The 19134-nt window shown below is 43.2% G+C and overlaps 1 protein-coding gene across 10 annotated transcripts in view; it reads right to left on the bottom strand.

Moving 5' to 3' along the window:
• LIMS1 (LIM zinc finger domain containing 1) overlaps nucleotides 1–19134 on the bottom strand; it is a 74815-nt gene continuing 55681 nt past the window's right edge. For 5 of the 10 annotated variants that reach the window (XM_083437999.1, XM_083438001.1, XM_083438000.1 and 2 more), the window contains exons 2-10: nucleotides 17786–17945; nucleotides 13625–13691; nucleotides 10463–10583; nucleotides 8902–9051; nucleotides 7820–7970; nucleotides 6907–6999; nucleotides 5078–5126; nucleotides 3970–4045; nucleotides 1–1726 (exon numbers count right to left, since the gene is read on the bottom strand). In XM_083437999.1, coding sequence (XP_083294125.1) covers nucleotides 1612–1726; nucleotides 3970–4045; nucleotides 5078–5126; nucleotides 6907–6999; nucleotides 7820–7970; nucleotides 8902–9051; nucleotides 10463–10583; nucleotides 13625–13691; nucleotides 17786–17945 — 982 coding nt within the window. In that variant the 3' untranslated portion in view covers nucleotides 1–1611. Of the gene's footprint in view, nucleotides 1727–3291; nucleotides 3493–3969; nucleotides 4046–5077; nucleotides 5427–5600; nucleotides 7000–7819; nucleotides 7971–8901; nucleotides 9052–10462; nucleotides 10584–13624; nucleotides 13692–17785; nucleotides 17946–19134 lie in introns of all 10 variants that reach the window. The other 5 variants (XR_014510446.1, XR_014510447.1, XR_014510448.1 and 2 more) reach the window with 2 other exon arrangements.

Genomic DNA, 19134 nt, shown 5'->3' with positions numbered 1-19134 from the left:
TTGCAAGTAGTTAACAGTGTATTTTATTGACCTAGTGGCAGAACAGGCATTCAGTTGGAACCGGGATGCTTTCAGATTTCTATTTCAGATACTGTTTTAAAATAACTAAGCTGAGTCGGAAAATGTGTTTTTGAAAAACTCAAGCATCTTCCATCATTAGAAAAAACAAAATCTTAAAAATGCTTAACCTTTTCAAATACTGGGCATATATTTTCTGCATAAAAATACAAAATAACAGTATACAAAGGGTACATATTTTGACTAATATTGCTTAAGTATGGCAGAATAAGGCACAACGAGGAAATGAAATACAAAAGCACAGAGGAATATTTTTGTTACATAGAAGGTTTCCACAAAATTCAAGTAGCTCTGCGTAGACATATTTCTCACGATATAGAACTATTATGTTTCCAGCTCTGAGCTGCAGTTTTCAAACGACGCATTCCAGAGTTGTCTTTCTGTAGTTCTTTGAGAACTACAGCCAAGACTCTGCTCACACCAATTAATTACCAACACTATTAATCTCCGAACAAAGCATTTGTTGTATAGGCTTCGTTATGGTTCACATCCAAGGAGCTGTGAAGAATGGAATCTCTGTAATTTGCAATGCAATTCTAGATGCGTCTACTCAAAAGTAAGACCCACTCAGTTCACTAGGGCTTACTTCCAGATGAGTGGATATAAGACAATGGTCTTGGATATTTAGAGTTCTTTCTGGTAAGTTAGCAGGCATGATGCAACAAGGCTTCCTGGCAGAATATGGACTTCTAATGCTGAGAATGCTAGTTTGTTTTGTTTTTTAAAGCTTTCCTCAGGGCAACAGCAAATGTGAATGTCATTTCTCATTAGTTCGCAAACAGACTTCAAGCAACAATAACTCCTTGCCTCAAAAACATGAAGTGTGTGTATTAGATCCAGAATTTTTAATGTATATCAGGGCTCACAGCAAAGGAAAAGGTACTAGAATCCTCTAATCCTTCACTTATGCCACAAGAACACTGGTAGAAGACAGCTCAAGACCAAGAATGTCTATGTGTCAGAAGCAATTCAATTCTACTACCAGGACCCAGCCAGACACTCTGGTTGGGGTTTAGCTGTGCAATCCTACATATGCCTACTCAGAAGTCCCACATAATTCAATGGTACATACTCCTGGGTAAGTCTGTATAGAATTGCAGCCCCAGGGTATTTGCTTGAACCATGTGCTTCGCTTGCATGGCAAAACAAACTATGCTGGAGTTTAGTGTAAAATGAGGTTTGGTCTATTTGGTGAGGGGATCTGCTAGATATGTTACATTAGGCTATTCAGCACCGACTGGGACCTTTTTCAGTTGCCCCTTACTAAGCAAATATACAATGTATATATCTACAAATTTATATATGTGTAAAATTCAGAGTTTAAATGGTTGGATATGAGGTTACATAACATGTAAAGAGTTTTTAGAGGTATACTGTCAAGGTAGAGAGGCAAACATTTTAATATGAAGCTAGTCATGCAGAGGAATACTCTCCTTTTTTTTTGCACTTGGGTTTCATAGACTCAACAAAAATAAGTCTGTAATATCACTTCCTAAACTTTGCACAGCAAGATGAGATCTGGAGAGGAGGACCTCACTTTCTTCCCAACGTCTCAGCCAATTTCTTCAGTCGCTTCTTGAGCTCCAGTGGGAACTTCTCATAGCACTTCTTGCAGACAGGCTTCATATCAAATTCCACAAACTTGTTTCTAAAATGAGCACACACAAAAAAGGAGGGGGTAGTGGGGAAATAACAAAGTCTTAATGCAAATAATAAGCTTTTCATAGGTTTTGCTGGAAACTAATTTTATATATAAATTACCACCACCCCAAATTGAGTGTAGGTTACACTATTTTTACTTCTTTTTTTACAATTTTATAAAGACAAGGATTTGTACTAGTCCTCTAAGGAATCATAATTTAAATTCCCACATCTGAGGGGAAAGTGGGTGTCTTAGGGAGGTTTTACACATATCTTTATTAGTTTATGCTTCTGTGCATCATGCTCCCTCCCCCAATAAAGAAAGAAATACAGGCAAAAAGAGTGATCGCCACCTCACTTATCATCATATGCTGTGCAGCACAAAATAGTGCTCTACCGCATTCACACAGATGATGTCTTTAAAAAGTTATTTTTTTTAAAAAAAAAAGTCAGACACGTTATGTTGCTTGTAAAGGCTATGGCTCTGAGCCCCAAAATGCACACCTAAAGTCACTCTTAAGGATGAACTGTGGTTTTTTTAAAAAAATAATCTAATCAAATCATTATTATGAATCCATTTAATATGTTGTTGGGGAAATCTTGAATCCACAGATTACCATTATTTCTTATCAGGTTCAGAGCTGGTCACAATGATGGAAGACTCTTTTCCAGTCTTGGTGTATACACTGTAGAGGTGCTTCTGCAAGAAGTTCCCTGGTCTAACAGTATCCTAGGAAAGGGGTGGCAAAACTTTACTCTGTGGGTGCACAGGGTGGTAAAGGTAAAGGGACCCCTGACCATTAGGTCCAGTCGTGGCCAGCTCTGGGGTTGCGGCGCTCATCTCGCTTTATTGGCAGAGGGAGCTGGCGTACAGCTTCCGGGTCATGTGGCCAGCATGACTAAGCTGCTTCAGGCGAACCAGAGCAGCGCACGGAAGTACCGTTTACCTTTCCACCGGAGTGGTACCTATTTATCTACTTGCACTTCGTGCTTTCAAACTGCTAGGTTGGCAGGAAAAGGGACCGAGCAACAGGAGCTCACCCCGTCGCGGGGATTCGAACCACCGACCTTCTGATCGGCAAGTCCTGAGTTAGGTCCATTACTTTCCAGAGGCCTACTCTAAGTAAAAAACTTCGTTGACTACCACCCACTATCTTTGTTCCCAGGGAACTTCCTTGGGATAAATATTTTCAAATGCCTTGGGATAGATATGTTCAAGTTGCCTCTCACCTCAGCCTCAATAGCTATGTTCTAATAGACGCAAATACAAAACAAACAACAGAGCTAGAAGTGTATGTCACCTAGAGAGCTCCATATGTGTTTTGGGGACAAAGGACTTGCATGTAAATTAGTCCAGTTACTCAGAACGAAGTTGCCCTTTTGTGTGGTGCTCATCAGAGGACCACACCTGTTGTAGAAAAGTAAAGTAGACATTCATAGTCCCACCTACTTTTGCCTCTTGGGCCACCCACCACTGATATGTGCCCCTTCGAAAACTGCCCAGAAGACAAGGGGCAGCAAAAGGTTTCTTGCCCCTGAAAGCTAAAAAGAAGAGAACTCCCTAAAACTGACCGAAAGGAAGAAAGGAAGGAGCCCAGTTGCTGGGAGGTAGGAACAAAGCATGTTTATAGGCAGACAGGCTTTTTCTTTTTCTGTTTGTCTTTATCCTTTGCTTCTCGCTCCCGTTTGGCGAGTCTCCTCTTAAATTCTTCCGGCATTCTCTCGTAACAGTGTTTGCAGACAGGTTTGAGATCGATTTCAACAAACTTGTCCCTTCACGGGTGGGGAAATAAGGAACGGAGGAGAGAACAGGATAGAATCAAGATACAGGTGAAGCAAAACCAAGGAGAATTCAGCAGGAAAGAGAAACAGAGTTAAAGTAGTAAATATACTAATAGGAAAAGGTGTCCCTGTCACTTGACAGAGGCTGCATCGTTCATCAATGCAGGTGTGAGAAACCCTCAAGTGCTTCCCCATTTCCACACATAGCCGAAGTCTCTAAGGGCAACTCACAAAAGACAAAAAGCACACTGCTACAATGAAGGAACCCTGTGTTCCAGTTTCCATCAGGCCCAGCTAACATAGCCAATGTTCAGGGATGATGGGAGTTCAGCAACATCGCCGGCAGCAAACAAACAATGGTTATCCAGGGTGTGCTAACCTGCAGAAACAAGCCACGCTGCGGCGCTAAACCAACCATGGTTGGACATCACCGCTTCATGTATTATCATGAACATCTGATAAACTTACTTGAGTGTTAACTTAGTGTTGCAAGTAGAGCACGCGAAGCAGTTCACGCACCATGCCTTGTTCAATGCCGACACAACTGAGAAAGAGGAAAATTACAGGATTAGTCATCTGTTTACCAGTGGTGGAGATGATATTTATTGGAATTCCATGGCAGGTAGGGTAAAAAAGGTAAAGGAGCCCTGGACAGTTAAGTCCAGTCAAAGGCAACTATGGGGTTGTGGCACTCGTCTCGCTTTCAGGCCAAGAGAGTCAGCGTTTGTCCGCAGACAGTTTTCTGGGTCATGTGGCCAGCATGACTAAACTGCTTCTGGCACAATGGGATACTGTGATGGAAACCAGAGTGCACGGAAACGGCGTTTACCTTCCCGCCGCAGTGGTACCTATTTATCTACTTGCACTGGCGTGCTTTCGAACTGCTAGGTTGGCAGGAGCTGGGACCGAGCAATGGGAGCTCACCGCATCACGCGGATTTGAACCGCCGACCTTCTGACCGGCAAGCCCAAGAGGCTCAGTAGTCAGAGCCACCCGTGTCCCTATATATATATATTCCACAGCAATGTTTAAGAGAGTTACACAAAGTCTTTGAAATCACTATTATGTTGTTTGAAACTGCGTAGGGACGCGGATGGCTCTGTGGTCTAAACCACAAACTGTGTTTTTGTTTGTTATTGTGGTATGTATTTTTGTGTTGCTAAATTGTAAACCATCCGTGAGCTTTGGATGAAGGGCAGTATAAGAAATTTAATAATTAATAAATCTCTCTCTCTCTCTCTCTCTCTCTCTCTCTATCTGAGAACTTTCAAATCAAGTCCACTTTCATTTGCCTCACTATATTTTGTGATTGCTGTTTTTTGACTACTGTATAAGCTGACTTGGAAACCAACTACTAATGCTTAAACAGTTTTGTGAAATAATATTTCAGGCTCATGCTTAGCATCATGAGTATTTCATGTACATTTTGAGTATTTTATTTTGAACTCAACTTCAACTGTTATCCTGCAGTGTGCTTCTCCTTTCTTAAATCACTTGTATTAAGTGGGTTATTATTTTTTTTTATGTTAAAAACCCCCTGAAATGAAGACACAAGCGCATCTGCACAGAGACTCACCATCTCCTTCAATCACACGATTACAGTGGAAGCAAACATCACCAAAGAGCTGCGGAAATGGGGAAAATATTCCTTAGTCATGCAAGTATTCATAAAACGAAAATCAGCAGTTGGGACATATTAAAAACACATGCTTTCTCATCAGCAGAACAGATTAAGTAGGGGGAGGGGAAATCTCTTAAGTAATTATGAGTTGATTTTTTTTTTAAAAAAAGAAGCTACACACACTAGTTTGGATTGAGAGAAATATGCATTTAATGGTGTTTGTGGAAGCTGACTTTCCTCCTTCCTCCTGCAGCCCCACCCCCCAAAAAATGCTCCCTTGAGGGACCCTGATGAGTGAAGTGGGCTGTGGTCAGTGGCGTAGCGTGGGGGGTGCAGGGGGGGCCGGCCGCACCGGGCGCAACATCTGGGGGTTAGGGTTAGGGGGCGCAAATCCACGGGTTAGGGGGCGCAAATCCATGGGTTAGGGGGCGCAAATTACTTGCCTTGCCCCGGGTGCTGACAAACCACGCTACGCCACTGGCTGTGGTACAGGAGGCGAAGGTGAAATCCCCATTTCCCCCAGATATTCGGGGCTCCTCTTGGGCCCTTGTGTCATGGCCTGCCCCATTCAGCAGGATCCTTCAACCCCCAGGGGAGCTAGGGAAGAAGGGGGCCAGGAAGTGGAGCCAATACATTCAGATATAGAACTGTAGAGTTGGAAGGGACCACAAGGGTCATCCGGTCAAACCCCCTGCAATGCACGATCTTTTGACCATCGTGGGGCTTGAACCCATGACCTTGAGATTAAGAATCCCCTGCTCTACCAACTGAGCTAGGAATACAAGAAGCTGTTTTACACCAAGTCAGACCTCTAGCTCAGTGCTGTCTGCTATACTGACTGCCATTGGCTCTCCAACAAGACAGACGTCTTTCCCAACCTGATCTGGAGACGCCAAAAGGATGGACCTGGCACCTTCTGCATGCAGTGTGTGGTCTGAGCTATAACCCCAAGTGACCACTTGGCGGTGCACTCTTAAACAGAGCCCAGTTTAAAGTGAGCACAATGCACAGTCTAGGATTTCACAATAGGTTCTCATGCAGTACTCTACATCTGTACGATGGCAGCTGTTAAAAACAAGCGCACACACAAAAAGCTATTAATATGGAAAGGAGTCTTTAAACTTCAACGACTCAGTAATAATTTATTAAAGATCACTGGAAATGTGAAAGGATCAATAGGACCTATGAACACGATAAAAACACACACACACACACACACACACACACACACCTCAGATGGGAAAGTTTTAAACAAGCTGAAATAAAGAAATGACTGCATTCTGAATATTTTAGTCCATATTTTATATGATAATTCTAATACGGTAATTAACCAGAAAAAAAATGATTTCTATGTGTAACAAAAGCTGAAATAAACACAAACACACACATGCATTTGAATTCACAGATTGGATTGCCACAGTGCAAAATATTGCAAATGTGCAATATAGTTTTCCAGCTTCAAATTTAAACCAGGTCTCCAAATATGTTTCTGAGGTGAAGAACCAATAATAAAAAAAAGGGGGGAGGGGAGATATTCCAATCTAAAAGCTTGCCTATTAAAGGTAGGCTATCATGGAATTAGAAGCTTTACAAGCAAATTGTTGTTCAAATTTAATTTTTTTTTTACCTCATAAAATGCTGTATATGCATTGAATGTCAAATCTACATGGTTTGACACATACCAGCACTTGCTACCAGACAACAAGTGTAGACGAAGCGAAGTTTCAGAGTTAACATACTAAAAGTCTCTGGCCAAATGTACAAAATGCAAGACGCAGCCATACCTGGTTGTAATGGGTCTCACAGTACGCCAACCCCTTCCTCTCATAGTGACGGTGACCTAGGAATGGCTTCTCACACTTTGCACAAACAAAATGCTGCAAGGGGGGTGGGAAGAAGTATGGATTACCTTCAGTTTTTTGTAGTGATAATTCATCTGCATTCATCCCTATGTGATCTTGAGCAAATAATTTAATTTTTGCTTCTTAACTCACTGTACTGGAGCAAGTTAAGTGTTTGCTCCAGAACATTGAGCTAATTCTGAGGGCATGTGAGGAAATGAAAGGAAGGAGAGTCACATTGCACAAAGCAAAACTCTGGATAAAACCTTAAGTAAAACTCTTAAAATGATTAGATGAGGGTTATTCTGGTATTTTCCTTTGTACTTCCTTTTTTGTTGTTCTCTTTTGTGCTCCTTAAGGTAAAGGGACCCCTGACCATTAGGTCCAGTCGTGGCCGACTCTGGGGTTGTGGCGCTCATCTCTCTTTATTGGCTGAGGGAGCCAGCGTACAGCTTCCGGGTCATGTGGCCAGCACGACTAAGCCGCTTCTGGCGAACCAGAGCAGCGCACGGAAACGCCGTTTACCTTACCGCCAGAGTGGTACCTATTTATCTACTTGCAGTTTGACGTGCTTTCGAACTGCTAGGTTGGCAGGAGCAGGGACCGAGCAATGGGAGTTCACCCCGTTGCGTGGATTCGAACCGCCAACCTTCTGATCGGCAAGTCCTAGGCTCTGTGGTTTAACCCACAGCACCACCTGCGTCCCTTTTGTGCTCCTTAAAGAATGTTTTTAAAAGTAAACTACCACAACCTACGAAATTACACAGAATTCCCTATTTTGAGGACTCCTTTCTCTGACCTATTATCTAGGTCGATGCACCCATCCTTACAGTAGCAAGCAACACGCAAGGCTCACCTCCACATGCCACTGTTTGCCCATAGCATTCACCACTCGTCCTTCAATTGGCCTCCTGCATGCTCCACAGATGGGGACACCCATTTTGTCATGGCAAGGCAAGCAGTACAGCTCCCCCTTCAGTTCTCGGGCATCAGCAGTAAGTTCCTTTCTGTTCAGGAGGTACCAAAAGAAATGTGAAGACACAGCGAAGGAAAATACAGGCATGCATTTCAACTGGTGGATATGGTGGCAAAAGAAAACATGATATTATTATTATTATTATTATTATTATTATTATTATTATTATATATTTGGTTACAAACTGGAATGAATACCCGCAGGCAAAATATTTGGGAACTGTTGAGCCAGCAGCTGAAAACCAAATACAACGGCATGAAAGCTGCCATATGAAATGACCCTTGGGAAAACAAACCATTTTTCAGATTTAAACCCCATGGCATCCATTTCAAGTGGGGATTCCTGCTGCACAAAATGAGAATCGCCAAAAAGGGATGGTGAATAATGCTTGGTGCACCAGTGAAAATCTGTAGACGGCCCACTCAGCAGAAGGCAGGCTGTTCAAAGTGATATCACGGAACTCCTGCTGAGGTAAAATACATCTGGGGCAAAATGAATACAACCCTTCTCAAAAGTAAAAGTGACATCCTGCTTAGATAATTAAAGAAGCAGGGCCTGTAAACTGTGCCGTGCCTCAGCCAAATTCCTCTCATCTCAATAGGCTATTTTACAAGTTGAGTGTAGAAACCTGAAGAGTTTATACTAGCCAGAGCCTCAGCTAGACCAAATTCTTCCCAGCTAAAAAGGCCTTGCTGAGGAAAGTAAAGTGATCATACGCATACATGTGGCCTGGGACTTACTTCTGCGAAAGTATGTGCAGAATGGGTCCTACACACACTCACCCCAACTGAACACAATGGAAATTATTTGGGAGCAGGCTTCAAGAGGCTTATAAATAACTTATTCACTGGTAAATGTGTGGTAGTATTGTGTATTCGCATTCACGCTTAATTATCAACCACTGTGATACTAAAGTTTCCATTCTAAAGATTTAAAAAACAAAAACACCCAGTTCCTGTTACCCGCAATTGGCACAGTTGAAGTGATCGGGGTGGTAAGGGTCATTCTTGAAGATGAGGGGTTGTTCTTCGATGATAGCATGGCACTTTTGGCAAATGTATTTGCCCATGCCCCTGGCTTTCTCGCGATTGTGGCAAGGACGGCAAAGGTGTCTAAGAGAGAGCAAAGAAGAAACAGCAATGAAAAGGAACCAGGTTCCTATAACTGGGTTTTGTTTTATTTTTAACCCACAAAAATGTAACAAGGGCTTTTGCTTCAGTTTTGTAGAAAACAAACTAGCAATAATCCATAACAAACACACACACACAAAAACAGTTATTTTACCATAAAACAGTTATTTTACTGGTCTTCTGGCAGAAAGTCATTCTCTGCCTTTAAATTTCTCAAATATAACATGTGAAAGGATACTTTTTGCCAATAAAAAACTGCTTTTGGTGCAAAACAATGATGTAGGCTCTGACCTGGTATTATAGCCTATGAAAATTGTCTCAGAATGCCATTATAGAGCAGAAGGTCAATAAGGCTTATAGCCTGCAGTCTTCTAATAACATGATCAGATTAAATATATTAAAAGTATATTGTAAGGTAAAGTTAAAGGGACCCCTGACCATTAGGTCCAGTCATGGACGACTCTGGGGTTGCAGCGCTCATCTTGCTTTACTGGCCGAGGGAGCTGGCGTACAGCTTCCGGGTCATGTGGCCAGCATGACTAAGCCGCTTCTGGCAAACCAGAGCAGTGCACGGAAATGCCGTTTTCCTTCCCGCCTAAGTGGTACCTATTTATCTACTTGCACTTTGTGATTTCAAACTGCTAGGTTGGAAGGAGCAGGGACTGAGCAACATGAGCTCACCCTGTCGCGGAGATTCGAACCGGTGACCTTCTGATTGGCAAGCCCTAGGCTCTGTGGTTTAACCCACAGCGCCACCCGCATACCATAAAAGTATATTGTAGCTCTTGGATATTATGTGAGCATCTCCTTAGGGCTGCTGGTTGCAGAACCTTTAGAATGGAGGCAGCATAAAAGCTGGGTTCTGCTCTTCCACATGCCAAAGTGATCTTCTTTACCCAAGAGCTGTTTCATATCTCAAGCAAAACTATTGCTTAAGAAAAGCAAAACTAAATCCAAGGACAATGTTCTGCTTGCGCAACCTCTTGCACACACGGAAGCATGGGACTTACTTATAGCACTGCAAAAATTTGCAGAGCAACCGTGGAAATTATCCTTCCATACACGGTTCTTTGGTTTCAGCCCTGTACTTCCAGGATACAAATGTCACTCATTGACAGCCGCTCCCTCAACGAAAGGCGGTAGGGCCTAGCATGTTTCATCTCCACAAAGTTGAATGCAACTACAACAGCCACGATTCTATGAAACCCGTTTGCAACTGCTGTCTTGGTTAGTTTTGAAATATGTTTAATGCTATGCTTCCAGAATGCCAAAAGTCGGCCACCATTTTAGCAGCTATTGCGTTATATTTGATAGGACAAAATCCTGAAATCGTTATGACCCTGCCATCAATTTACAATGCTCAGTGTCAAGAGTCAAGACAAAAGAACAATACCTGCCAGCATTCTTCACAAACCCAATGTCTGCCAATACCTGTTGGCAGATATCACAGCAGAAACATTCCGGGTGCCAACTGTTGTTCATAGCTTTAATAACACGACCAATAATGAACTCCCCTGCAAGTCAATGACATACCAGGATGTTAAAAAAAGAGAGATTTAATTTTAAATGCTAAGGTGCTGGAGATAATAATATGGTGTTGGATATAACTAATGAGAGGGCAGATCGTTCCACCAGGATCTGCTTAGCACTTCTCTGAATTCCTCCCAAAATATCTGTGTCCTCCCGGAAGTAAACAAAGCAAAACAGCAACAATATTTTTATATCCCTGTCTTCTTCCATGTTTCAACCTCAACAAGCAAATTCAGATAATTTTACCCAATGACATTTATGTTACCCAATGAAATTTTGGTCAAGCAGAGTTCCTGAAATAATAGCGTACAAAGCAAAAACGAAACACAGAAAAACAATGAGTGTCTGTCATACTTAAGAGCAGACTTCAGCTCATTAATTTCAATGTGTCTTTTCCAAACGTGACTAACACTGGAGATCAGTCGACGGCTGCTAAAGAAGCTCTTAATCTGGAAACCTAAGTATTGTGGAAAACTGTGTCTAAATACAGTATCTTGTAATTTGGGCTTCCAATAATTTAATGCTCCTTCCACTCAAAAACAGGATGCCAATAAAGCCATTAAGAGGGCTGAGAACAAGATGATAATGGACATGTGCAGAAAGGACTGGGTTGTAATGGATAACAAAATAATAATAAAAATAAATAAAGTGTCTTAGAACTATAGTTCTCATATATTTTTAAGATGCTGCAATTTCCCTCAGTTGGGGAGCCAGCTCTCCTTTTCCAGCTCTGACATAAAACTTCCTTTTACCTTTCCAGATTTCACTGCTGCCTGCAGGCAATTCATATCAGGTTTCTCCCTAGGGGTGAACTGACCTGGAGATTCCTCCTTCTAGCCATCTAAACACAATTGCCATAATCCAGGGGGCTTTATTGGGTGTGGAAGATGGAGACCTGTGAGTATATGGAACACTTTCTCCTTCCAAAATGGGCAAGAACCAAGATCCACTTGGAACATGCAGCTGCCTCAGTGCAGTATGGAAAGCGAGATCCAAGCTCCTGCTTCCTATCTACCGTATTTTTCGCTCTATAAGACGCACCAGACCACAAGGCGCACCTAGTTTTTGGAGGAGGAAAACAAGAAAAAAAATATTCTGAATCTCAGAAGCCAGAACAGCAAGAGGGATCGCTGCACGGTGAAAGCAGCAACCCCTCTTGCTGTTCTGGCTTCTGTGATAGCTGTGCAGCCTGCATTCGCTCCATAAGACGCACACACATTTCCCCTTACTTTTTAGGAGGGGAAAAGTGAGTCTTATAGAGCAAAAAATACAGTAATTCCACCCCTCACATTAAGGCAGAGCTCTGACACTCCTGGAAAAATCCTACTCAATTCTGTCTACAGCATTACTGAGACAACTCTCGGTTTCTTTCTGCTGACCTTTTTTTTAAAAAGATAGGCTACTTCAGGAATCTCCCAGTTAGTTCCAGAAATAGCATTCCTGTGCCTGATAAACAGAATATTATCTCATTCTAATTAAGTTATTTGACCTGAGTCTCTTGCCAAAGGGCACAGCAAGTGGGGGAAACAAGATATTTTGGTCTGGTTACTTTTGAAGGTTGAAATTCCTATTTAATAACCCTCACTTTGCTTTTAAGTGAAACAAACTTAGGGAGGCTTAAGTGGGATTCGGTACATGCCACAATCTAGAGACCCAGTTTAGCCTGCCATGGGGCCTTAATTGTCTGTGGAATAGTAAGGAGGCTCTCAGGCACAGATGCCACAAAAAATACCACGGTTAAAAGCATTTTCTTTTGAGTATTCAATAGGCTGTAGATTTGAAAAGTGTTTCGGAACTAAGGAAGTGTTAAGGATAATGATGCAATTTCCTGAAACTATATATTTATAAAATTCAGTTTTACTTCCATTTGGTGCATACACTCCGACTATTATCAATTTTTCGCCTTGCCATGTGACTTGTACCGCAGTTATCCTACCTTCATCTTTAAATATTTGCCGAGCCTCAAATTTATTTTTTATATACAAAACCACTCCTCTTTTCCTGCTTCTGTCTGATGAAACAAATTCATTTCCCAATTTTTTATTAATCAATACTCTTCTATGTTTTCTCACCACATGAGTTTCTTGTAAACAAAAGAAGCTCCTGCAGCCAATCGGAAGCCCCGGAAGCCCCATCGGATGTTCAGCTTCCAAAAGAACGTTAAAAAACCGGAACACTCACTTCTGGGTTTCGATCATTCGGGAGTCGATTTGTTCGGGAGACAAGGCGTTCGAGATCCAAGATACGACTATATAATCTTTACAAAGAAGCTATCAATCACCTAGAAGAGTTATTTAGCTTTCTAGCTGTAAGCTACTCTGCTCCTTTGCATATCATCAAAATTTTATTTATACACATAACAGGAATCTGCCTTAAGTCAGACCATTAGTCTATCTAGGTCAGGATTATTTGCACTCACTGTCTGGGTCTCTCTAGGATTTGAGTCAACCCTACTTGAGATGCTAGGGCAGGCATCTCCAACCTGCAGCCCTCCAGATGTTTTGGCCTACAACTCCCATGATCCTTAGCTAACAGGACCAGTGGTCAGGGCTGGTGGGAACTGTAGTCCAAAACATCTGGAGGGCCGAAGGTTGGGGATGCCTGTGCTAGGGATTGACTCTGGGACCTTCTGCACTCAAAACAAACACACTACCACTGAGGTATGTGGTAGCTTCTAAATCAGACACTGAGCCCTACAGGAGTAGAGCAGTCTTTCCACTACAAACTTTCGCCTCCTGACTCATGGAAGATGGTGGAGAACAAGCACCTTTGCCCATGCTTCCTTCTCTGTGTTAATCGCGGGGAGAAACAAACAAATGCCCAAAGCAGGCTTATGTTCAGATGAATACCATCTGGGCATAGATAGTCATTATCCTGGCAGATATGTAACAAAATCTTCCTTGTGTTCCAGACCTGCTTTGTTTTCTTTAAACAGCATATGTGCCTCTCCTCCTATGTTTGGATGTCCACATTATCTTTATAAAATATTCTAAAATTATATATATATTTTCATTCTAGAACTTACCACACTGATGGCAGCAAGGAGCAAAAAGCATCTGAAAGTCATGTTCGCAATATTTCCTTCCTTCAAACTAGAAAAAGTAAGACATAGAGGAATTTAGAGGAATACGGAAAAGTATAGCACTTAATGTTTCATACATATAAATGGCCGTATAATTTCAGGGTTCTTTCAACTGTTAAAAAAAAAAGAGGATCCAGCCTGATTTTATGGCAGAAAGGAAATGAAGCTCTGCTAAGCCATCGGATTGTTTAACAAGTTCTGCTTGTATATTATTATGCCACAGGGAATGATTTGCACAAGAAATCTGGCAGGCTGCGGTGGAGTTTATGTTAGATGGCTGGATTCTGACAGGATGCTAAAAAAATCTGGGCATGGAATCAGCTCGTAGTCACATTTGCTTTACTGGATCAAAATAATAAACACCTGTGCTGGTATTCAGAACAGGAAGCACTTTCTGCTGGCTCATTAGATCCTTTCTGTCCTCTACATTTCCTGAAACCGCACTCTACTGTATTGCAGGAAACACGTCTGTAAAGACAGGAATATTCATACCCACCATCTCTATAAATGGGCATACAAATCATGATTCCAGAGACTGCAACCCCCACTTCAGTGTATGCGGCAATGTACTTATTATGTCAATCAGATTAACTTCCAAGTATGTGCGTGGGGTGGGCAGGTACCCATGAGGCAGACTGCACTGTTTATTACAGAAATTTAAATATTTCAGGTTTCTCTCTGTGACAAAACTGCAGCCAGATCAGGACCCCGGGTGGATCTGGATCCTGCTCCCAGGGAAAGAGAAGGTTAAAGCACTAAACAACGTAGTACTGTAGACCCAGGTAGACCTGCAAAGGTGACTGGACTAAGAAAGAAGATGGTAAAAATGTTTTAGGAGATGCAGAAGAGTGTGCGGGCAAAGTTTGCCAGGTGGTCGCAGCCAACCCCCTGGTGTCACAGCAACAGCAACATAATAATAATTTATTTGTACCCCACCCATCTAGCTGGGTTTCCCCAGCCACTCTGGGAGGCTTCCAACACAGATTAAAAATACATTAAAATGTCACACAGAGCTGCCTTCAGATGTCTTCTAAATGTCAGGTAGTTGTTTATTTCTTTGATGGGAGGGCGTTCCACAGGGCTGGTGCCACTACCGAGAAGGCCCTCTGCCTGGTTTCCTGTAGCTTTGCTTCTCACAGTGAGGTAACCGCCAGAAGGCCCTTGGCGCTGGACCTCAGCGTCCGGGCAGAACGATGGGGGTGGAGACGCTCCTTCAGGTATACTGGGCCGAGGCCGTTTAGGGCTTTAAAGGTCAGGTGACCTCCTTTTGTTTGCATGGGCAATCAGCTGATCAATGGACTCACATAGCTCCATATGCAAACTCCATGAGGCCCAAAGGTGTCTTCAGCTAACTCATAGCTGACATCATACATAACACCAAGTGTAAGGCAAGTGAGTGTGGATTGCCCAAAATGAACAGGGAACCCTGGTTTGCTTAATTTGGCCCACAGGCTGAAATTTCTCCATGCCTGCCATATACTATTAATCTAGTCTGGGATCACAGGAGTTCCTCCAATCAGGGGTCTAAATATTATGCTGGGCCCTGCAGATCCGTAGCACCGTGTGACACAAGGCATATACTGAACAAGTTCATCCAGCTGCTCAATGGAAAATAGAGCCCAGTTATTCTCAATAACTTTTATGATTACATTCTAGTTTTTCTGGCTCATTATGCCTGATTTTCTGGCCAAGTCTACTTTCATCTTCCTCTTGATCTATTGGTGAAAGCTTCAAAGACCTGTAACAAATCCATACTTTGAAGTGAAGTTTGTTTGACGGTGACGTATGCCTAAGTTCCTAGTATTAAAGGCTTCCAGGGGGGAATTTTGTCTCAAGTGGCCCGTAAGCTAGTTGCTAATCTCTATGCATTTTGCTAACTTTTTGGAAATTCCCACCCTCCCTAGCTGAATGTGTTGAATGATTCCTTGGGGGCATCTTGGGGACTATTATTCCAACAGATAAAACAAATACACTGACAGTATTCATAGAAGCAGCAAATAATTACACCCTACCAAGATTTGCTCAGAAGCAAGTCCAATGGATTTTAGCAGAATTAACTTCCTGGTAAGAGCGTTTAGGATTGAGATCTTGGTTTGCTAAAGTCAAACACAAAATAAATATGGGTTCTGGCATAAAGCGAGCTCTCTTGGTTCTTCAGTCTCATGGATGAGAAAGGAGATCAAAATAGTACAAAACGACAGATAATGGCATTCATCGAAAATGTAACAGAGCACCTGGTTTGCATGTAAAAACCTCCAGGTTAAATCACCAGGATCTCCAGATAGGGCTGGGAATGGAGAGCCACTGCCTCTGTGTAGACAGTACAAAGCTAGATGGACCAATAGTTGGACTAAGATATATGGTAGCTTCCTACAGTGAAATAGGCAGCCTTTCAAATTATAATGTGTTGGGGTATCAACATAAGATAGTAATGATACTTATACACAAGATAAGGTAAGGGGTGAGGAGGACTAAGTCAAAAGAAAGATGCTATTCAACCAAACTCAGATTCAAAATCCTTGCCTCAGCCTTAGAAAAATGAGCTGTAAAATCCCCAAGGATTGAACCCACAATGGAGGTAGCCAATGTGGTGCCCTACAGATGCTCCTGAACTACAACTCCCATCATTCCCAACTGTCGGCTGTGCTAACTGGGATTGATGGAAGTTAGAAGACCAACAAGCTCTGGAGGGTGCCAGAACACTGCTTTAAGGAAAGTTGTGATCCGTGCTATTTTTCTAGAAAAAGAGGTGATAGAACTCTCCATGAACGCTTCCCTTATTCTCCTATAATGGCCATGGCGCCCACCTGAGAGGTGCCCGAACTGAGTTATTTGCAAAGCAGGTACTTTGTGAATGCACCACTAAAGCAATGACTTCATAGAGAACAGATGCATGCAAAGTTGATACACTTCTTTTAAAAGTGTGCCCCCTTATTAAAAACATCTACTGTCCTGCATACGCCTTCACCCATCATCACCTCACTCTTCTCTTGCAGGCTAAAGTTTTCTGATCATTTAACTATGCAGCACCTCTGGTAGTAAAGCCCATCACAAACTATATTTGACCAGTGTGGCCAGCTCCCTGCCTTGAATCTAATCGTGATGACGGGCGCCTCTTAAACATGTGCCAACATTTCCGTGGACTTCCTCATTTACATCTAGCAAATACGTATTTGGTTTCATTACTCCTCTGGACATCTTGGCACTGGCACTCCTAATTTTAGCAAGCTCTTACAAGTGTTGCTAACTCTCTGTGTTGCAGCATGCTATGGCAAACAACTGGAAGCTACAGGTGACTGAGTTCTAAGCCCAAGCAGATAAGATTGCCAAAGATTGTAGACCATGAGTTCTGGTGCCTTCTCAGCCACAAACCCTCACAGAGTCAGTCACAATCTCTCGGTCTAATTGAACTCAAAGGGTTGCTAACAAGGTTAAACAGAGAGGCAACATTTAGCTCTCTGGAGAAAGCATAGGGCAAAACTCTCGTTCATAAATAAAACAGAAAGTTAAAACCATAGATAGGTAAGTCATCACTCCACAGATGGACATCTTTATTTACCTGACACACTGCTGCTTTTTAAAGTTGAATTCTGTTGCCTGGTGCTTAATGTCTAAACATGTATGTTAGGGCTGATTGAAAAGCTTTGTTTCCTAATAACTGCTGTATTGGATCAGCTTGTGGTTATGCCGTAGGGCAACTGTGGCCCTCCAGATGTTGAGGAACTACAGCTCCCATCAGCCTCAGCAAGTGTGGCCAATGGCTAGGGCCAAAGGTCCCCCACACTACTGTGGAGTCTGTAGTTATGCTGAACTCTGCAGGTGCTCAAAGTAGGCTATCTTCTGCATTTTCATTTCAAATGTGCTGGAGGTAGGTCCTGGCACTTAAAAAACAGGTTAAAGGAGAGAAGTTGATCCCAAGTCAAGCATGCCAGTGGCCTGGAATCAGTCGTAAAGAAAAATGACCCTGTGTTAACTAGCTCTCATACGACACTGCAGGAAAGGAAGCAATTTCTGTGGCAAGTCCTTGACCAACATACACAACCTGGTGCAGTACGGGTTTGGGAATAGTTAACAGAAAAGCGAAAAGACCAAGGGGGAACCAACCTCATAAAAAAGCCCTTCGGGGAACTGCTGGAAGCACTGGGCACACACGAAACACTGTTCGTGATACAGCTCGCCATTGCTGTTCACAATCTTCTCCGCAGGTGCAAAACCTCCCCGGCAGCGCTCACACATGGCATTGGCCAGAGCGTTGGCCATGTTGCTGTAACGATAAGAAAGAGCAAAGAGGTTAAGCACACAAATAAGGTAGCTTTGCCGACCGTGCTTCTTTTTCAATAGGCAGCTGTTCCAATTCAGCAGGAAAACACACAACTTTTTCCTACTTACTTTACTGCCTTCCTGTTCAGGGACCAGTGGAAAATGCAGCTCCCACTTCCGGAATGTAAAGGTACCCCTGCCCGTACGGTCCAGTCGTGACCGACTCTGGGGTTGCGTGCTCATCTCGCTTAAGAGGCCGGGAGCCAGTGCTGTTCGAAGACACTTCCGGGTCACGTGGCCAGCGTGACGAAGCTGCTCTGGCGAGCCAGCACCAGCGCAGCGCACGGAAACGCCGTTTACCTTCCCGCTATAAAGCGGTACCTATTTATCTACTTGCACTTAGGGGTGCTTTCGAACTGCTAGGTGGGCAGGAGCTGGGACCGAACGACGGGAGCTCACCCCGCCGCGGGGATCCGAACCGCCGACCATACGATCGGCAGGCACTGAGGTTTTACCCACAGCGCCACCCGCGTCCCATTCCGGAATGTAGTTATTTATTTAATTTATATCCCATCTTTCCTCCAAGGAGCTCATAGCGGTGTACATGCTTGCCCCCCACTTTCATTTTATCCTCACAACAACCCTGTGAGGTGGGTTAGATTGAGAAAGAGAGGCAGGAAATACCACCCCTGTCAATCAAGCCTGTTTCCTATTGTGGGAAGTTTCTGGGAGGAGGTGGAAGAGGAAAAGTGAAAGGAATAGCAATGGCAACAGCCGTCAAGATCTGCCACAACCATCCTCCAAGCAGGTGAAGAGATACTTTGCCTCCAGTAAGGGACTCTGGCTGAAGGGAAGCTTCCCCTTCTCTAAAGAGACTCTTGGGGGCTTTGTGGTTTATTGTGGGTGACCCAACCTCCCAGTTTTTCTTTATGAGTAGCTTGGGGGAGGCAGAGGGGAACCCGGCGAGGATTCTACTCTTGCCTCAGGGTCCAGGCAAATGTCTCTGCCCCCTCACTCTCAGGTGGGACCAGCTAAAGCACCTCTGTCCACTCTGCTATTGGAGCCTTCCAGATATTGCTGGACTCCCAGCTCCATGGGTCATGGTGGCTGAGGCCTATGGGAGCTGGAGCAACAACATTTGGAAGGCCATGGGTTCCCCATCCCAGATGCATTTATTTCAACGTGGCATGTGA

This window comes from Podarcis tiliguerta (assembly GCF_965153285.1).
Source record: "Podarcis tiliguerta genome assembly, chromosome: 4".
Lineage (NCBI taxonomy): Eukaryota > Metazoa > Chordata > Lepidosauria > Squamata > Lacertidae > Podarcis > Podarcis tiliguerta.
This window is presented reverse-complemented; position numbering and strand designations above follow the sequence as displayed.